Source organism: Rhinolophus ferrumequinum (assembly GCF_004115265.2).
Source record: "Rhinolophus ferrumequinum isolate MPI-CBG mRhiFer1 chromosome 13 unlocalized genomic scaffold, mRhiFer1_v1.p Super_scaffold_3, whole genome shotgun sequence".
Lineage (NCBI taxonomy): Eukaryota > Metazoa > Chordata > Mammalia > Chiroptera > Rhinolophidae > Rhinolophus > Rhinolophus ferrumequinum.
Window position 1 is genome coordinate 101,867 of NW_022680356.1, and position 19,251 is coordinate 121,117.

The 19,251-nt window shown below is 49.1% G+C and overlaps 1 protein-coding gene across 1 annotated transcript; it reads left to right on the forward strand.

The window, feature by feature from the left end:
• The first annotated feature begins 2,694 nt into the window (after window positions 1-2,694).
• Window positions 2,695-18,624, forward strand: CKAP2L (cytoskeleton associated protein 2 like). Its single transcript, XM_033100972.1, has 9 exons — window positions 2,695-2,804; window positions 4,175-4,241; window positions 5,538-5,589; window positions 7,432-8,630; window positions 10,755-10,962; window positions 13,243-13,398; window positions 15,142-15,205; window positions 16,462-16,651; window positions 17,660-18,624. The coding sequence occupies exons 1-9, from the start codon at window positions 2,774-2,776 to the stop codon at window positions 17,883-17,885; spliced, it is 2,193 nt and encodes a 730-aa protein (XP_032956863.1). The 5' UTR covers window positions 2,695-2,773; the 3' UTR covers window positions 17,886-18,624.
• Window positions 18,625-19,251: the final 627 nt, after the last annotated feature.

Here is a 19,251-nt window from a genome sequence, read left to right on the forward strand (position 1 = left end):
GAGCTCCGCTGTCATCAGGGAGATGCAAATCAAAACACAATGAGATGCCACCTCACACCCACTCCGATGGTTATAATAAAATAGATGGACAATCACAGGCATCGGTTAGGATGCAAATCGGAACGCTTATCTGCTGCCTGTGGGAATGTAAAATGGTGCAGTTGCTTTTGGAAAACAATCTGGCAGTTTCTCAAAGGTTAAACAGACAGTTAGTATATGACCTAGTAATTCCACTGGCAAGGTATGTCCAAGAATCCTGAAAACACACGTCCACACAAAAACTCATACATTGATGTTCACAGCAGCTTTATTTGTAACAGCCAAAAAGTGGAAACAACCCAGATGTCTATCATCTGATGAACTGGTAAATGTGGTGAATCCATACAATGGAATTTTATCCAGTCACAAAATGTAATGAAGTACTCATATTCTACAACTTGAATGAACCTTGAAAACATGAAGCTACATGCAAGAAGCCCAACACAGACCACCTGTTGTATGACTCCATGTATAGGAAATGTCCAGAACAGGTAAACCTATAGAGACAGGAAGTGGATTAGTGGTTTCCAGAGACTAGGAAGAGGAAAGAATGGGAGTAACTGCTAATGGGTATAGGATTTCTTTAGGAGTGATGAAAATGTTCCAAAATCAAATTGTACACTTCAGGTGGATGAATTATATGGTATGTGAGTATCTCAACAAAGCTGTCATAGTAATAACAGTACACCAGTAAAAAGGGCTGCATTTCCAGGCAGAGGAGGGTGTGAGAAGGAAACGAGGGGAAAGCAGTGCGACTGAAGTACAATGAACAAGGGGAGAGCTGACGAGTAGGCAAAGGGCCTTGTGGGACTCAAGCTGGGGATCAATGGGAAGCCAGTACGGCTACAAGGAGAGCCCCAGTGGGTACTTTCCTGGGTGAGCTGAGAGTTGTTAAACCTGGCTAGAGTTTTTCCACACTTTGTATCCCAACAAAACGGTCCTTCAAAAACCCAGAGTGTAGGGAAGGGTGCAGAACTGGCCTGTGTCACTCCAAAGACACAATGGGCAAAAGGTGATTTGAGCTCATTTTAAAGACAGTTTCATAATAACAGGACAGGCAAGGCAGCTCCTGACACCACAGTACTCCTGCAAAGATGCCATACCTCGATGGGACCCGTACAAAACTCAAGCACCGGGTGGGAGACCAGGCAGAGTGAATTCTAAAACCGAAACCCATTCAATCACTACAATTTCATACAGACAGAACTCCCTTCACTTCTCTCAAACTGCACACAATCCCCATTCTTAATCATTAACCAAAAAGGCTCTTTCTTCCTAGCAGCTAGATTCAAACATTAGGCACAGACTCATGGTCTCAAGAGCCCAAAATGTTCACTAAAATAATTATCAGTTGTTCTTTTTTAAACATATTTGTATACTAATGTAAATGTCGAAATGCATAAATCCAGAAACCCCCAGCATGGTTCCCTGCCCAACTCTATTTGGGGCCAAAGAGTAGAGCTGCTGCAGTGGCTTCTTGCCCAGCTGAGTACCCACCAGGTGACTCGAACCGGGCAAACAGGGACCCTGACATAGCTGCCCCTCTCTACCCACCACCTCTTCAGCACCCAGGAAGAGGAGCCTTATTTCACAGGGGTAAAAAGCATTTGCCAGACCTTTTTGTGAAACTGGGTAAAAGCAAAAACAGCAAATTTCAAAGGAAAAAGTTCTAGGACCTAAACAAAAGGAATGAGGTGAGTCTAAGGACTCAGGGCTGGGCCTGCCCCCATTAGCCCTCCGTTAGCTGGACATGCACCCAGGTGATGAGGGCAAATCAAAACTGTACGTTAGGAAGTGTGCACCCTGAAAGCAGTTATGGCAGGTCCTCAAAAAAATTAAAACTAGAATCACCATATGAGGCAAGAATACCATTTCTGGGTGTACATCCAAAAGAACTGACAGCAGAGACTGTAAGAGAACCGTGCACACCGCTGTTCACAGCAGTGTGATTCACAAGAGCCCAAAGTTGGATGCCACCAAGTGTCCATCGACATATGAATGGGGTCCATCCACACAGAGGCGCATTACTCCGCCTTAAAAAGGCAGGAAATCCTGACGCAGACTGTATGGATAGACCTGGAGGACACTGCTTAATCCAGTGACAGAAGGATCCATGTGAGGTGCCTGGAGTCATCAGGTTCGTAGGCAGAAAATAGGATGGTGGGTGCCTGGCGGGGGAGGGGGCGTTAGGGCTTAACCGGGACAGCTCCTGTGTCGGAGGGTGAGAATTCAGGAGATGGATGGTGGGGGCGCGTGTACAACCGTGCGCACGTCCTCAACGCCGCTGAGCTGTGCGCCTATAAACTGATAAAAGCCGTGAACTTTATGCATATTTTACCACAATTACTAGCAAGGACCTATCGGCAGTAGTAGATTCATGAGACCCTCTACAAGTTGAGATACATAACCATGAGATGCCGCCGAATTCTTCACATTTGGGTTTTAACTCCAGACTCGTGAACTTCGGAAGCAAGACGACGCACCTGCGCGGCCGGAAGCTCTGGCGTCCACACGCCGCTCGCCGTCTTTAATGGAGCCTACGCCGCTTTCGTCCAATCAAAAGGCCCCGGCCAGAGTCGCTTGTAAAGCGTCTATTTCCTTTTGTCCCGCCCTCCCCTGCTTTCTATTGGCGGGTTTCAAACCCCCGGGAGCCAATGAGAGCGAGTGCAGGCGCGGCGCGCGTCCTCAGCTGCGGGCGCGGCCTTGCGAGAGCAACTGTCGCGGAGAAGTAATCATGGTGCGGCAAGGGCTCGCCGCCGCAGCCGGTGAGTGCACGGGGACAGCGGGGCTACGGCGGCTGTCTCCGCGGAGGCTGCCGTCTGCCCTGCCTGCTTCCATGTTCCCTCCCGGGCGTTTGCGGCCCCGGGGAGATGTCCGGGCGGCGGGAAGACTGGGGTTCCCGCAGGCACAGGTCCTGCACCAGCGCTGCAGGGACGTCACTGTCCCCTCGTTCGTTGACTGGGGTCGCGCGTCCAGAAGGAGCGAGGCGCCCCCGCGGCCCAGCGTGGCTCCTGCCTGCCGCCAGCCAGCACAGCAGCCGGGGCGGGCCCGGCTTTCGCCCAGAAGGCGTGGGTCCCGGGTCCCGACCTCCCAGCTGCGCCGGCGTTTGGACGGTGTCGGTGATGACACCTGTCTGTCGACCTGGCACGTCCTGGGCCCTTCACATAACGACCCTTAAAGATGGGCACCTCTGTCGCCGTGTTACGACTCCGCGGCAGCAGCTTTGCTGACGTGCTAGGCGTTCTAGAGCTGGGGTCCCCGCCGTCCTCTCAGCCGCGCTGCTCTGGCGCCCTGGCGTGCCGGAGCCGGTGGCAACACAGCGCTCGGTTAGATGAGGCAGAGTATTTGCACCCCTCTAGTCTGTTTCTTTTTCCAATTTATTTATTTAGTTAGTTTTAGTTAATTGAATGTTAGCCTTTTCCTACCATCTAGTCCCCTCACTCAGTCCCCGCCTCCGAACTCCCCCTTCATTCTCTCTTTGACGTCTCTTATGGCACTTAGATTTTGTCTCATTATTGTGTTTACTTTATCTCCACTACTAGATTGAAACTTCTTCAAGACAGGAATACTGACCCTCATCCCCTCACAGGTGCCTTGCTTAGAGAGTCAACATGTAGATGGATGTTTGCCATGAACCCCTAACCTGGCCTATTTTGTCCTTAGTCCCAAAGGAAACCATGTAAGGGCTTGTGGGCAAAAGTCATCATCCCTGTCAGAAAGAACAAGACCTGGCGGGCTTACCAGCTCACATGGGCCTGTAACCGAATTTCTGCCTGCAAAGCTGTGTTGTCGCTGAGAACAGTGCCTGTGAGCAAGGGCCCTGGGCTGGATACCTGGTTTCAGATCCTGGCTTTGCCACAGAGAAGCTGGGTAGCTTCAGGCATATCATTTACCCTCTTTAAATGTCAGGCTGTAAAATACCTCTTAGGACTGGGGTACAGATTGAAGTAAATCCTGTGAGTGTGAGGAGTTCAGTACATGGCCTGGCATATATGTGCGCGATGTGGTTGGTGTTGCTAGTAACTTGGAGGCATGGTCCACAGCCAGGATCATTACAGAAAGTGTCACCTTCTGGAATATAAATGGCTGATTTAAATCTTAAACTGAAGTCGTTTGTTTGCTTCCTGTTTTGCAGAGGAGCGGCAGAGAAAGCTCCAGGAATACCTTGCAGCCAAGGGAAAACTGAAGTGCCCAAACAGCAAGTGAGTCTGTCTCCCAGGGACGTGGGTCGTGCTGCTCTGGTTGCTAATAGCAGCTTAAAACCCTTTCAAACATAGCTCTTTGTTTGCATCTGCTCTGACTACTTTGGGACCCTGTGGTGACTCAGAAAGGGTGTTTCAGGCATGACAAAAAGCTCTGGGCAGTGTCTAGTGCGTTGGCAAAGATTTGAACCTTATTGTGACAGTCTCCAAAGGAGAGAGGGGAGGCTGCACAGTATTTCCTGCATGCTGGAAGCTTTTCCCATTCCGGTTTTTTTTCCCGGGACAGTAATTCGCATCAAGGGAATGTTTGGTCAGGGACTTGAATGGCCCTGGTTCAGTCCTCCAGCCCGATGCCCTTTGGTCCTCCTCTTAGCACTGACTCTTGAGGTGGACGTGATACAACTGACTGACTTTTATCTTTTGTCAGCATCTTGCCATCTCACTGTGTCATTTATCCCTTTTAACACTGGTATGTATTTTGCCCACTTGGATCACTAAACTTTTTTTTCAGAATGAGTTTTCACAAAGTTAGCTTTCACCGTGTATTTTATTTTCTGCTTACTTTGGATTTTGACTCAACTCTATTTCCTTGATTAAATAAACCTGGTGCATTTATTCAACAAATATTTATGTAGTACTTGTACTGTATCACTCTTGGTTCTGGAGACATGATGCTTAACAGCACAGGTGGTCCCAGCCTCCCCGGGGGTACACTGTAGATGGGAGAAGCAGACATCAGGTCCTGATCAAAGTCCCTTCTAGTCTGGCAGTTGGTTTTCATCCAAGGAGATTAACTCCTTCTGAATTCTTTGCTTTCCTACCCTTTTTTACATTCTCCAACTCACTAGCTAGATTTCATATGTGCCCCTGTTTTTTTTAATTATATCACTTTACCCCCTAAAAATTCACAATTTGAAGATACTTGAAACAAGGAATTTTTTAAAGAAGCAGTTAATTGTCTTATTTGGCATTGTATCTCCAGTGCCTGGCTGGCACATTGCAGCATTCCAGGAATGGTACTGGAATGAATAAGGCTGTGCAAACGTGAAGAAAAGACATATATAGTTCATTAATATTGTCAGAATGCTGTGCTTATGGGTAGGATATCTGAGAGGATCACAGGCAAGTGTGGCCTCTGAGGAAGGGAGGATAAGGACGCTTTGTATTGAATATAATTTTGAGCTATTTTACCATATACAGAAATTGTAATGATTTAAAATTCCATTTTAATCATTATACTTCCCAAACCTGTTGACCCTTCTATACTAAGACTTAATCTTGTTTTGTCTCTTGTAGGCCTTATCTCAAAGCCAAGAGTAATTGCCCAAATCCTCCACCTTCTAAATCTGTAAGTAGAAATTAGTCTTTTAAAAAAATTATCCATTTTGAGTGATTAGTAATAAAAATAATAAAGATGTTAGCAACCAAAAGAACACATGCAAAGATACTTCTCATAAATAGAAGGACATTTTGGTTTGGTAAGAGATAGGTTTTTTGGGGTTTTTTTGAAAGTACAATGTACTGAAATTTAGTTTTGTTAACCAAAAAAAACCCTTAAGTGCACTTTGGTCTCTTCTTAGCTAACATTTGTTGAGTACCTACTGTGTGTCTGCACCTTTCTGACCTGCATTAACTTCCTGAGTCCTTACAGCCTTGTGAAGTAGCTGCTGTTAGTAGCCCCATTTTACAGATGCGAGAAATGAGTCCCCACATAGCTATTAGGTGACAGAGCTGAGAGCCTGTGGTCTCAGCCACTTGGAGATGCTGCCATGTAGGAATATAAGCCTGTGGGAACTCTTACTGCTTTCCACTCAATTGGACTTTGAACCTACAATTGCTCTACAAATTAAAGTTCATTAATTAAAAAGTAAAGGAATGAAGCACTGACACTCGCTGCTTGGCTGAATCTCCAAAGCATGATGCTCAGTGACAGAAGCCAGACACAAAGGCCACATATTGTGACTCCATTTATCAGAAATGTCCAGAATAGGCAGCTCCATAGCAACAAAGTAGACTGGTGGTTGCCAGGGGCTGTGGGGAGAGGGACGTGGCAGTGACTGCTAACAAGTAGGGGTTTCCTTCTGAGGTGATGGCAGTGCTCTGGAATGAGATGGTTGCGATGGTTGTACAACCTAAGAACGTGCCAAAACCCACTGGGTTGTACGCTTTAAAGTTCACAGGATGCAAGTTACAGCTCAGGTACTTTAAACGTATGAAAGGAACAACCAAGGAGCAGCACATATTTGGGGACTTTCTTAGCAGACTCCTCGCTTATGCAGTGAGCGATCATAGGGACATGAGAGGTGCACGTGACTGCTGGGTTCAAGGAGGAACCCAGCTACAGCTGCGTGGGGCAGCGTCCGTTCTGCACCCCATGCCACGCTGGGATGGGCGCCACCTTGCCCCTGGTGCCAGGTGGCTCTGCGTCCACACTCACCAGGTTCACATGGTGACTCTGGCCAGCGCTTCCAAATGTGACACAGGTGGCTCTAGGACTCCAGCGTCTCCTGGGACGCATGCCCCACAGATGTCCGCCAGGTTCCCGTTTCTGAGTGACTGCCAGTGCCAACACTCCCGCTCTTTTCCACATCAGCCCCAGCTCCCCTCATCCCTAGTTCTCAAAGTTCTCTGGAACCTTGTCCCACCTTCCTTCTCCAAAACTAAATCACATGACGGAAACACTTCCTTGTTAATAACGGCAAGCTAACCCTAAAACCTCCTGACTTCACAAATACAACAGACTCTTCTGAGAGGTTAGGTGCTTATGGAGGTCGAGCCTCCCATTGTCCTCGCCACTGAGGGGCCACAGGTTCTGGAATGACACTGTGGCTGGGACGAGGGCGGTGTTGTTTTTAAACAGTGCAGCAGCGCAGAGGACATGGCGACCTGGGCGGCCCTGACCTGCGTGCACTTTGTGTCCTTCCCGGCCCCGAGGGCCTTCCTGCGACATCAGCTTGTCCCATCGAGGCACACTGCCCACACAGCCAGTTCTCCGTGTTCGCTGCATCTCTGTCACCAGAAGATCCTGATGTGCTCTGATAGGGATTCACATAAAAAGCTTCCGTTACTGAGGTTTTTGCAAGACTCAGCCTCCTTAAGTGAAGTGCCAAATAACTATTTTTTTTTTTTTATTTTAAAAGCAGTGAGCTATTTTTATGAATTGACTTTTTTGATATTTTTGTCTTTTTAGGCTGTTAGATCCAAAAAGAATGTTACTAACCACGCTGCTTTGCCTGTCAAAGCTGCGAGACCTGTCAGCATCCGACTTCAGCCCAGACCTGCCAATATCCCAGGGTCCCAGGAGCCACAGTTGGAACCACTGAAGCGTCTGGGCCAAAGGCTGACTTCAGAACATGTTTCTTCCGACCCAAATGGTGAGCCTTCCCGGAGAAGTCAGCAGCAGCGCGGAGCTGGGTCATCGACCGGAGAGCTTTCAGGGAAAACCGTGGGGTCACTTAACATGCAAGAGCTGAAAGCTACAAAGCCGCAGGTGACAGATGCAGGAAGTGCCGCGCGTGCGGAATCTGTGGACAAGGCCCGTGGTGGGGGTGAGTCCGTGCATGGCTGTCCACAGGACGTGAACAAGGAGAACTTGCCCCATGCCTTCCCTCACTCTGAGAGGAAGCTGCAGCCTGGCTTCTGGGCCAGAAGTGCGCCAGAGACCGGGTCGAACCGTCAGGCCAAGAGCAGTATGGCTCCTAAAGCCTTGGCCAGAAGCTCAATGAATCGTGCCGTTCTGAAAGACAGAGCTAATGAACAGCTTGTTGGAGGAACACGGGCCAGGATTCCCGCTGTGAAGTCACAGCAGCTCTCCAGAGGAGGAAAAGCCCCAAAGGCAGTTCCCTCTCACTGTGTTCAGACCCTTAGTAGGACTCAAGCATCAAGGAAACCAGGGTTCAAGGATACAAGGGATATGAAGGTTACTAGGGGTAAATATGAAAGACCGGGTGGGGCGAAGTTACCGTCACCTGCTGCTGCTGAACAGAGAGCAGAGCAGAGCAGACCCAGGACAGGCCCCGGCCTGCTGCGGCATCCACATGTTGGGCAAGACCGCAAGCCCCCTCAACCCCCGTCCAGGCCCCTGGCACCATGTGTGCCACACAGGTCCAGCGCCATCCGCCAAAGGCCTGACCTGGCACCTGGCAGCTTTACCTCAGTCACTGCCAGCGCCCCAAGCTCAAGAGCGTGTGCAGCCAGTGCGATTAAACACAGCAGCTGTCCACAGAAAGCAGGGACCCAGTGGGAAAGGGCTCCCCCGCAGAACCATGGCCTACACAAGCCAGCTCCCAAAACTCACGCCGGCGGCACAACCGTACATGGAACGGGAGTCCCAGGTGGGACCCAAACAAGCCCGGGTACTAAGAGAAAGACTGCAGCAGAGGATCGAAGGTACTTTGCTTTAATTCCAAAGTTGTGCTGTTTATGATTAGGCAAGGTGACCATTGGGAATATGGGAAACAGGCCTTGAATAATGGCTCCTGGGGCGTTTTTAGCCGCAAGCCTGAAAAAGGATCTGAAGCCAATCTGTCAGGTGTTAGGGCTTGACTGGGCTGGGGGCTGCATCCGCGAGTTGTAAGTTATTCTCTAACTCCTGCATACCTGAACCAGCCAGTTGGGTAAGAAGCAGGTCTGTAGGTAACCCTACTGGGTGCAGCAAGGGAGGTCATGCTGGGGTTTGACCTTGACACACACTTGAATTGAGCCCCGGGACTTCGTGTGCTCTCTGCACAGGCCCAGGTGGTGGCAACGTGGAGACCCCAGTGCTTCCCCTGGGCATCTGGGGGACATGGGAAACAGGTACCCAAAAAGGCAAAGGGCAGTATAAAGTCAGATGGCAGGAGGGGTGGGGCAGGAGTGGGTCTGCACAAAGCCTCAGCATCACGCTCCGCCCTCCTGAGGAGACAGGTAATAACACCTTAACTCAGAGCCATGTGACCGAGAAGGGAAGGCCGGGGGACTTCTTTAACTAGGGTCAGCAGTGACACCTGGGCTGGGGAATGACAGTGACGAGAAGGATGAAACTTCTGAGCAAAAAGAAAACTGAGTGAAAGCCATGAGCCAGTGGGTGGCGGACCTAGATCAGGTGACAAGGTGGGTTGCAGACGGCATGTGGGTGCTGATCACGTGCAGTCACAGAGGGATCTGTGCAGGGGCACACCACGCTCCACCTCCCCTCGCGTGCCCTCAGCACCCACGGTGCCAGGCGCTGGACAGCCAGGGGCTGCCTTCCTAGATCTTGCATTCCAGTGGAAAGGACAGGAAGTAACTAAACAGGACAGGGTAATGACAGATCGTTTCCCGTCAGGAGTGACTGGTGATGCCAGACCGAAGCAGGGGTGAGCCAGGGTGAAGGGCCCGAAGGACCCGGAGTCGTGGAGGGTAGTGATGAGGGGAAGGGCGACCAAACTTGGAGGGCAGGCAGGACCCAAGACATGCTGCCATTCACCCTGGAGAACTGAGGTCTCCGAGAGCCAGGAAGGTTCCTGGCAGTGACGCGGGTCACGCTGGCTGCTGTGCACAGGGCACGTCCCATGAGGCCTCGAGTGGAAGCAAGGATGTGAGTTCGGAGCAGCTGCAGCTCGTCAGGCACCAGGTGGCAGTGACACGGACAGCCGTGGGCCAGTGGAGATGGGCGCAGTGCTGTCTATGATGCTGTGCCAGGCACGGCCAGGAGATGGTGCTCAAGACAAGCCTAGTTTTAGGCCCGCGTAACTAGGTGGGGACACTTACCCACGCAGGGTCGGCTGTTTGGGAACTTGGTTTTGGATGGTGTTGAACTTGAAATGCCTTCCAGACATCAAATAGAAGATGTAGCCAGGCAGTGGATTCTACAGCCTGGGGCTCCAGGCAGAGATGTGGGCTGCAGCGTTCATTTGTGAGTCAGCGTGCAGCCGCAGTTTAGAAGCCAGCGAGCCTGTGTCCACACTTGGGCCATGTCTTGGTGCCTCCCCCAGCAGCTCAGAAGCAGGTGGGACCGAACAGTGCGGGAGAGCGAGGATTAGGACTTGTCACCATCTTGGAAAAAGAGCTCCGCAGTTCCTGTTCTTGTTTAGGGAAGAGTGTTGTATGAATTCAGCACAGGGCTAAGGAACTGGCCGGAATGGGGTCACTGCGGGCACAGGGCAGGCTTGGGTCTGGTCAGTGGCGACTGGAAAGCTTAGCGTGAGAGAAACAGGTTCTCAGTTAATGGCCTCAGAGACCAAAGCAAGTGTCACAGGTCGCATGCAGGGGAAATGAAAGTCCTCAGAGGAAATAGGGAGGAATAATCTTGAGGTCATGGATTTGGGGACTGATACTGGCCACCTCTAGTCCTGCTGATCTCTGTGGCCTCTGCCTCCAGTCATGGAGTGGGGGGGACCACTGCTGCCATTACTCATCTGTGAATTGTTTTAATTCCCTTCTGAGTTTGCAGTTGAAGGTGTTCAGTGATAGTGCGCAATGTATGCATATCATACAGTCTAGGAGCCTGACCAGGTGACCTAACACCATGCCTCCCCTTTAACTGCACAACAGGAAACAGCTGGAAGAATGGCAGAAATCCAAGGGGAAAATGTATAAACGGCCTCCTATGGAACTTAAAACAAAAAGAAAAATCATAGAGGAAATGAATATTTCATTCTGGAAGAGCATGGAAAAAGAAGAGGAAGAACAGAAAGCCCAACGTGAACTGTCCAGTAAAATCAGCAGTACTCTGACCGAGTGTCTGCAGCTCATCGAAGGGGTGAGTGAGGACGGTGGTCTCCAAGGCTTTGACCCAGAGGCACTTCCTTGAATATAGTGCTGACCTTTGAGCAGACACTTAGTCTTCCCAACATAGAAGCATAATGATAGCGCTAATAGTGGTGACATGCCCCTAAATGACAGCCCTTGTCCCCTGTAACCGTAGCGACTTACTGTGCTCGCTTCACAAATAAAACAGGCACAGACAAGTTGGGAACCTAAGCCAAGTAGTCTGACTCCAGAGGGACCCAAAGCACCTTCCTTCTTCATGGGTCAGGTTTCACAGAAAACAGTTGGCGTTTGAACATGAGCGAAGTCAGAGCAGCTTGTGTAAAGTTGGATGGTCCTAATACACTGTAAGTGGCATCTGAGTCGGATCTTGGGCTGTCTTAAAGGAGACTGTTAACAAGAAATAACCAGTAGGCTCTAGACGGTCCTTGCCCAAAGCAAACCCAGTTCTGCCCCTTGGCTGCTGGTGTCAGACATGGACAAAAAAGGATGCCTTTAGTTTGGGTCTAGTCCAAGCAATATGTCCACAAAATCAGTTAAACATTAACTGTTTTTTATTTGTAGAATTAAACTTTTTTTTTCTCTTTTGTTTTCATTGTGTTAAAGAAAATACATCAACACATTCTTATTAAAAACATTTCAAACAATACAGGTAAGTGACTAGCCCTCTCCTGCCCTACATATGCGTGCACACATGCGTGAGTGCATGCACACACAGTCATGCATCCAGGCTTCTCCCTGGAGTGACACTATTGCTAATTATCCCTCCAGACAGTATTGGTGCAGGTACATCCAGTGTGGGCACATAGAGAAAGTAAGTGTATCATTTTGTAAGTTGCAATTATTTTATTTCTGAATTTCATGCTTGTTCTTCAGTTGTCTTTTCTTGTGTTCCTGGTACCAGTATGATGCTTTGTCAAATAAGTTGGGTATTTTCCTTTTTTTCCTATACTCTGAAAATAGTTTATCCAACATGAGACTTATTTTGCCCTTCGAAGGTTTGGTAAGAACTTGCCCATAAAATCATGTGGACTGTGGAGGATAGTTCTGTGTATCTTATCAATTTTTTCCATGATCATTGGTCTATTTCAGTTTTGTATATTTTGGGCCAACTTTAGTAATTTCATGCTTTTTATTTAAATCAGACTTGCTAAAGATTTCTCATTTAATTTTTTTAAAATGCCATCTTTGGGTTGTTTTTTTTTTTCCCTCTTACATCAATGTCTGCATCTATTTTTATGTTTTCTTTCTAGCTTTTTTTAATAGAAAGCTTAGATAATTTATATTAGCCTTATTTTCTTAAAAATACATAGAGTGCTATAAATTTGCCTCTGAATTTAGCTTTGGTCTTGTCCTTCAGGTTTGATAGGTAATGTTTTTTATTAGAGTCAAGTCAGAAAAACAGAAGCCACAACAAGTATTTCCATAGGAAGAATGTGGGATGCAGAGTAGTTTTGTGTCTTGTGTGAGTTCCCTGGAAGCAGCCCCTAGGACGACAATTTGTGCACAAGTAATTTACTAGGAAGAGGCTCCTGGAAAACGGAGGGGAGTGGGATGTGGGACCAGCAAGTGTGTGTGCCCAGAAAAGTCCACGGAGGGCAACTGTGGCATAGTCCCACAGGGACCTCTGGGACAGTTGGTCCTGACCAAGGGGCCAGAAAGGCCCAGGCACTTGTGACTGACACATACACGGAGGTGTAGGTACTGGCTGTTGGATGTGACAGCACTTTCTGAGCCTGTGTGCACAGAAATGGTAAAGCAATCATGAGAGGGACATGGGTGCTGCACACAGGGCTGGCAGCAATAACTGAGTCTGGGGGACGACCTCTCACACGCACCTGCACAGACCCCGACACACAAGCACACACACATATCACCCTGGCCGTACCTGTGCCGTCCTTCATGCTTCCATCAGTCGTGTGGAAATGCATTCTGTTACTATTCAGCACTCACACTTTTGTGAATATTGATTACTCTGGGGTGGGTCGGTGGGGGGAGGACACTTAAACATGAAGGACACACTGCTTCCTTCAACATTTTTCTGTCTATTTGGTCTCGTGTAACTCTTAAAATCTAATGATCACTCAAAACTCATTGAAATGTACCGTTTAAATGGGTATATTTTATTACATGGAAACAAGTAAAATTGAAATTTTTTTCAAGTTAAACGTAATTACTGATCGAGCTGATTTCTGCATCCCTGCCCTGAAGAACAGTAGCAGACATGAGTAACGGTGAGATGGTAATCATTTTCTCTGGGTGTTTTTTGCAGGGTGTACTTTCCAATGAAGTATTTACCATCTTGTCCAGTATTCCTGAGGCTGAAAAATTTGCTAAGTTCTGGATCTGCAAAGCAAAGTTCTTGGCAAGTAAAGGCACCTTTGATGTCGTTGGGCTGTACGAAGAGGCCATAAGAAATGGGGCAACTGTGAGTATAAAAATGCTGCCATGTGAGTCCTGTTTGCAGTGCGTGGTTACGTAACGTAATGTGAGCTCTGATGCGTCAAGTTATGCACAGAATGTGCAGTACAGTGTCCTTTGTGAATGTTTTATGCCATAGGACATAGTTACATGTAACTAATAAAATCACTTGTCAAGTGACTGTCTCACTTAACACTCACTCACAGAAAGTAATAGTGTCAAAAATTGTAACATCAATGTCCATACTTCTAAAGTCATACCTCACCATAAAAACCTAAAAATATATTACACCCAACACATCAATGTCCATAAATAACTCTTAATCCTAAAACCTAGTAAAAGTATCTCTAGATAATTTTTTAAATAGACTGAATCAAATAGTTTTATAGCTCTTTTCATTTAAATGTCGCTTTCCATGGCGTATATTCTGCAATATCTTCACGGTGCTTCAAAATCAGAGTTGTACTTGCTCATAGTTTAAACAGTCAGATGGTCCGATAGGGTTCCTTCAGCCAGGCCTTTGCTCCCTTCACCTCCCCTTCCCCTCTCCCATTCCTCAGAGCAGATGGATGGTTTTATGTTTACTCTGTAGTTTTAGAAAACGTGCTTTATTGCTATTTTTTGATTTTTCGGTTTTAGACATGATTTGTGGGCTTCCAGCTATGCAGGATGAGGATTTAACCTGTTTCGCACACACCTACACAGACTGCCAGCATACACACACACACGTACGCATACAAACAGACACACACAGACACATATATGCAGGCAAGTACAGACACATGCATAGACACACAGATACACAGACACAGACACACATGTGCGCACACAGATACACACACAGAAATCGTCTTTAACTAGAGCCTATAAAAATGTAAGATACTTGATGAATGCTTTATATAATTCAGGCTCTTTGCAGTGTATTCTGTACATTTCTTCCCAGTTCCCTAAGCTTAAAGCATTTTAGATTTTGTGAAAGTGTGTGGCTAGCTTTGCTTCTATGCTCTGTTGTTAGTTTGTCCCTTAATTTGATGGAATCCAGGTTGGAAGACCAGCCTCCAGGTATAGCGTTCCCATGAGAAAGTACAGCTCACTTACGATGTCCTGCCTCAGGGCCTGGCCTACATACCTTCCAAAAGGAAGGCGCCCTCTACTACTTTTCTAGAAATTACTTTTAGGTTACATTGCCAAATAAAGGATGAAAGAAAGGGAGGACTGGGAGAAAATTGCCCAAAATGCTAATTAAAGGTTGCATTCTGGTGATGGGATTATGGGTGATTTCTGAGTTTGACCTATTGTTCAGTTTTTCTGTAATGAGGTATGTGGCATTTATGATAAAAACCAAAATGGAACCGGGACAACCCTAAGAATGCACGCCACACTTTCTGTGTGGCTGTCTTCACATCTTTGACCAGAGTCTCTATGGGAATATGTCTTCAATGGGGTCATATAAGTCAGTAAGAAAATTAACTTGATTTAGAGAAATTTCATTATAGACAACTTTCCATCAGCGTATCTCTTCATTTAGTTGAACATGCCAGCATTTAACCAACATTTTCTTTGTTCTTTCATTTTTCCCATGAAACTATAAATCTGAAACATTTTAAATGTGATTTATAGGTAGATAAGAGCTAACAAAGGAAACAGTTTTATTATAAAAAGAAGTTCATCTGCCGTCACACAGTTTCTTAGATCATTTTTCTCAAGAATGTTTTTAATACTGTTCGTGTTTCTTCTTCTTTCCTTCCAGCCAATACAAGAATTGCGGGACGTTGTTCTTAAGATCTTGCAAGACCCAAAGAGAGCCACAGACGGTACTGCCATGTTGTATTTAAATCACTCCCTGTAGCCATAAAGTAAAAGTCACCAGGGGTCACACAGGAAAAAGGGAAATAATTAAGTCCTCAGAAATGCCTGTCGCTCTTGGTTCCCGGGATGCGAGATTTCTGTCGTTACAAGTAAATACGCTGCTCCACGCTGAGCAGCCTGGACGAGTATCCTGCCCCCCCAGCCATGGGTGCGACATTACCAGCGCCCTTTGGAAGCAGAGGGAGGAATATGGGCCCTTGTCACATGTTTCATCATAACAAACCCACCACACTTTCACACCCATGTTCACGGCACCCCTTTGAGAGCAGCGGTCGCAGGACCCTGCTGTTGGCCCACCATTCCTGTGGTTGGTCAGAACCCCCAGAGCACCCTCTCGGGGCAGGCACAGCGAGTGGCACTTTGTAGTTGCTGATAACGGACAGAAAACAAGCTGCCTTCAGGAGATAAAATGGATTGTTGTCGTGGATTCAGAAGGTTACGCATCTTTTTCCTTTAAGAGTAGATTTCACTTGGGGGCATGGTCGAGTCATGTAGAATGACAGTGGCTACGCATCACTTGTGGGGATGAGGTCCCAGAGCAGACCTGCTCAGTGGCTCTTCCTGGCAGTGACACTGCACTTCAGATGTTTGTTTATAATGGACGGCAGAATTCTGCAGAGGGACGAGAGTGGGCAGGAAGCCACACCCTGTGCAGCTGGCCCTGCTGACCTCTCAGGCTCTTAGCCTCCAGCCGCAGTATCTGCCTGTCTGTGATGAATTTCCTTCTTTCACGTTGGTTGTTGTTTTGGGCTGTCATGCAAGTTGTGTTAACACAAGACCTTTCTCAGCCACTGTCCAAGGCAACAGCCATGTGGTTGTCCCTAGGTCAGGAGGGGTCCAGGCCAAGTGAGTTATCCCTCGTAGGCCAAGGAAATGGCCCACGTGTGGTGTCAGGGTAGAAGGCCAGCAGCTGGTCCCTGAGAGATGTCGGGTGCAAAGGAGACTGGCGCAGAAGCTCCGAGGGACTGAAGGGTGTCAAGGACCCGCCCCCGGTGTGAGCGGCCCGAGACGGGCTGGGGCCAGGCCGCGAGCCTGGGCGCATGCAGTGGGCTCTGCCCCGGTGTAAGTCCCCCTTCAGGTCAGTTTCTCTCTGTTTAGTCCCTGGGCCGTGGGATCACATGTTCCAGCGCCTTCATCTGATTGGTGTTAGCTGAGTGGTAAATCACTTACGTCGTGCTTTCCTTCTTGACCTCACACACAGGAACGACCTCTACGTCTTCAGCTGCTGAAACTCACAGGACATCGATACCGGAGCTGGCCGGCGAGATGGAGCCTGGAAAGTCTTGTCTTTCTCCAAAAGGGAGGGAGCAGGCCCCAGCAACACCCCAGAAACCCAAGGCAGAACAGGGTGGCCATTCTGGTATCAAGTTACAGGTGGCCCCCCTCCCCAGGTAAGAGGATGTGAGCAGCGTCGTGTGCACAGGCCCAGCCATTTCTGCCCCTGTCCGAGTGCCAGGGTACTGATCTCTGCCTGCGGGGGACCTGCTGGTCTGCCCCGATCTGGCATGAAGGGAGGTGCTGAGGGTGAGGAGCTCTGCGCGGGGTCTGCACGCGTCTCCCTCCCACAGCCACGTGCCCCCTCTGCACTGTCACGTGTTCTGCTCTGCACACCCACCTTCCTTTCCCGCAGGCCTGGCCCACGTGTAAGGACACGGAGGGCGGTTGGGTACAGCCTGATGACAGACCACTTTTTAACAAGCATAAGTTTAAGGCAGAATCCGTAGTGATTGAAGGGACCGTGTCAGGCTTTCGGTGTCATTTCCTGCAGTACTAACGTGACATCATAGGAGACATCCGAGCAAGGACCACTGTCGTGTACTTTACCTGGAGGCACAGTGGGCCTCTCCAGCCCCAGGCTCCTGTCAGCCGTGCCATGTCTCCTCCACACTCAGCTCGTGGGGTGCGAGGTGGGCCAGCCGCTGGCCTGGCTCAGGCCAATGCAGTGGCTGGTCCTGCATGTGCAGACCAGTCACGGCGGGAACGGCCTCCGCAGCCCCTTTTTATTGGGAAGAGTTAAGAGTTCATAAGGAAGGTGCCCAGGTAGTGGATTGGTTCATCGCCTGAAATATGTTTTTTGAGTAATGTACTGTCAGGCTAGAAAGAACCTTAGTGTTCATTCGCCCAACCTCAGCTGGTTTTAGGCCCACTTTCCTCAAAACCTGTCCACGCTTTTGGAAGTCTGTGGAATAGACAAGCACCAGCTGCCGAGTGGTTGACTTCATAAAGCCACATTCTACGCTTCAGTCAGTGTCTCCCTCTGCTTACGTCATCCCAGAGCAGATGGACAGCCCGGCCACCTCAGGACAAGTGTCCATGTCGTGGTGTCTGTCGCTCTTTCTGATGCGGTGACTGGGGTGCCAGAGGAGTCAGGGTCCTGAACTCGCCTCTCGCTGTTCCAGGGTGAGCGGGATGGCTGAAGTGCAGGACCTAAAGCTGGTCACCCCCGTCCGGCGTTCAGCGAGGATCGAGCGAGCCGTGTCCCACTACCCAGAGCTGCTGCGGGAGCACGACATGGTGGTGGCGTCTCTTGATGAGCTCCTGGAAATGGAGGACACGGAGTGCTTCGTGTTCCGCAGAAACGAGGCCCTGCCCGTGACCCTGGGGTTCCAGAGCCTTGAATCATAACTTTGACACTTCTTGTTAAGAGTGCGTTTCAGCCTCCGTGAGACAAGTCACATCCTCTTCCAGCCGGCCTGGGACTTGGGAAGTCACTCACTGGGCTCCCTCTCAAGGGTGTCCCATAGGAAGGCCTCCAGCTTACTTATGCAAGGCAGTAGAAACCTCACCCTGAATGCGGTTTGCCCATAAGCGTGCAGGGGACTGGGCGTGGCCTTTCCTTCCTGCATCCACCTCCGCAGACGGGCCACGCCAGACCCTCTGGTCAAGTCCCCTCATTTCACAGATGAGTTTGCACCGCTCTGCCTTTGCTCAGAAATTGCAGATGATGGATGTGTGACCTTTGACTTCCGTCACCATGTCCCTGTGGTGAGGGGTGACTCACGCCCTTCCTGTCCCAGGTCTCCTCTAAAGAAATGCACCCCTAAATTTGGACGACATCTAGCTTCTTATACCCACACCTAACCTTGCAGAAATGCTTCAAATAAAAGCTGGTAGCGGGGGTGGGAGGACACCACATCCACACTTCAGCTCTTCCCTGGACCCTGGGCCTGAGAAGGCCACATGAGCTCCACACTCCAGGCTGCCGTCCCAGCTCTCCGGGCAGCTGGCTGCCCTCGGAAAGGAACAATCAGAATCGTTATGTAAATATGTATAGAAACGCTTGTCAACATACTTGACGTTTTAATTTTCTTCATATTTAAATATTCACCAAAAAAGACAATTAAATTTTGTTTATTCCTGCTTATTCGTTTATCTTCTTTGTTAAATAGTAATGATAGCTTGACCTAGAGAATTTGGGGTTTGTCTGGGGACGCACCGATGGCTACCACAGAGGCCCCGGGACATCCATCTAGGAGCTCACCCTGACGGGCTGACCGTCAGCGTCTCCGGGAACCAGGCTCTGTCGCTGAGGGAAGCCAGCCAGCTCTGGGTCAGGTATGATGATGAGGGTCCTGAGACGGCGGTACGACCGCCATGCAAACCGACCAACTCCCAATGAGTACGTTGTCACCACAGCCAAGAGGCAGGCGTCCGCACAACCAACCCTTCCTCTTAGACTCATACCTGTGACGCCACCAAATGCCCAGAGATGAAAAATCTGGAAATGGGAGAGAAATGAAACATTCCAGACCAGCGGAAGCTGAAGCACGCCCCTGTGTTAGGACCATCCTCCCGAAAGTCCCCTCACTCAACTGCAGGAGGCGCCTGCTCGTCATTGCACCACCAGGTCACCACCCCAGGGCCGTCTCCCAAAGCCTGTTCTCTGCTGGCTGCTCAGGACGGGGTTCAGCTGCTGTGACAGAGATGCACCCCCGTCCGCAGTGCACAAGAGACAGCGCAGATCGCATGCTTCCACGGGGCCACCGGCCAC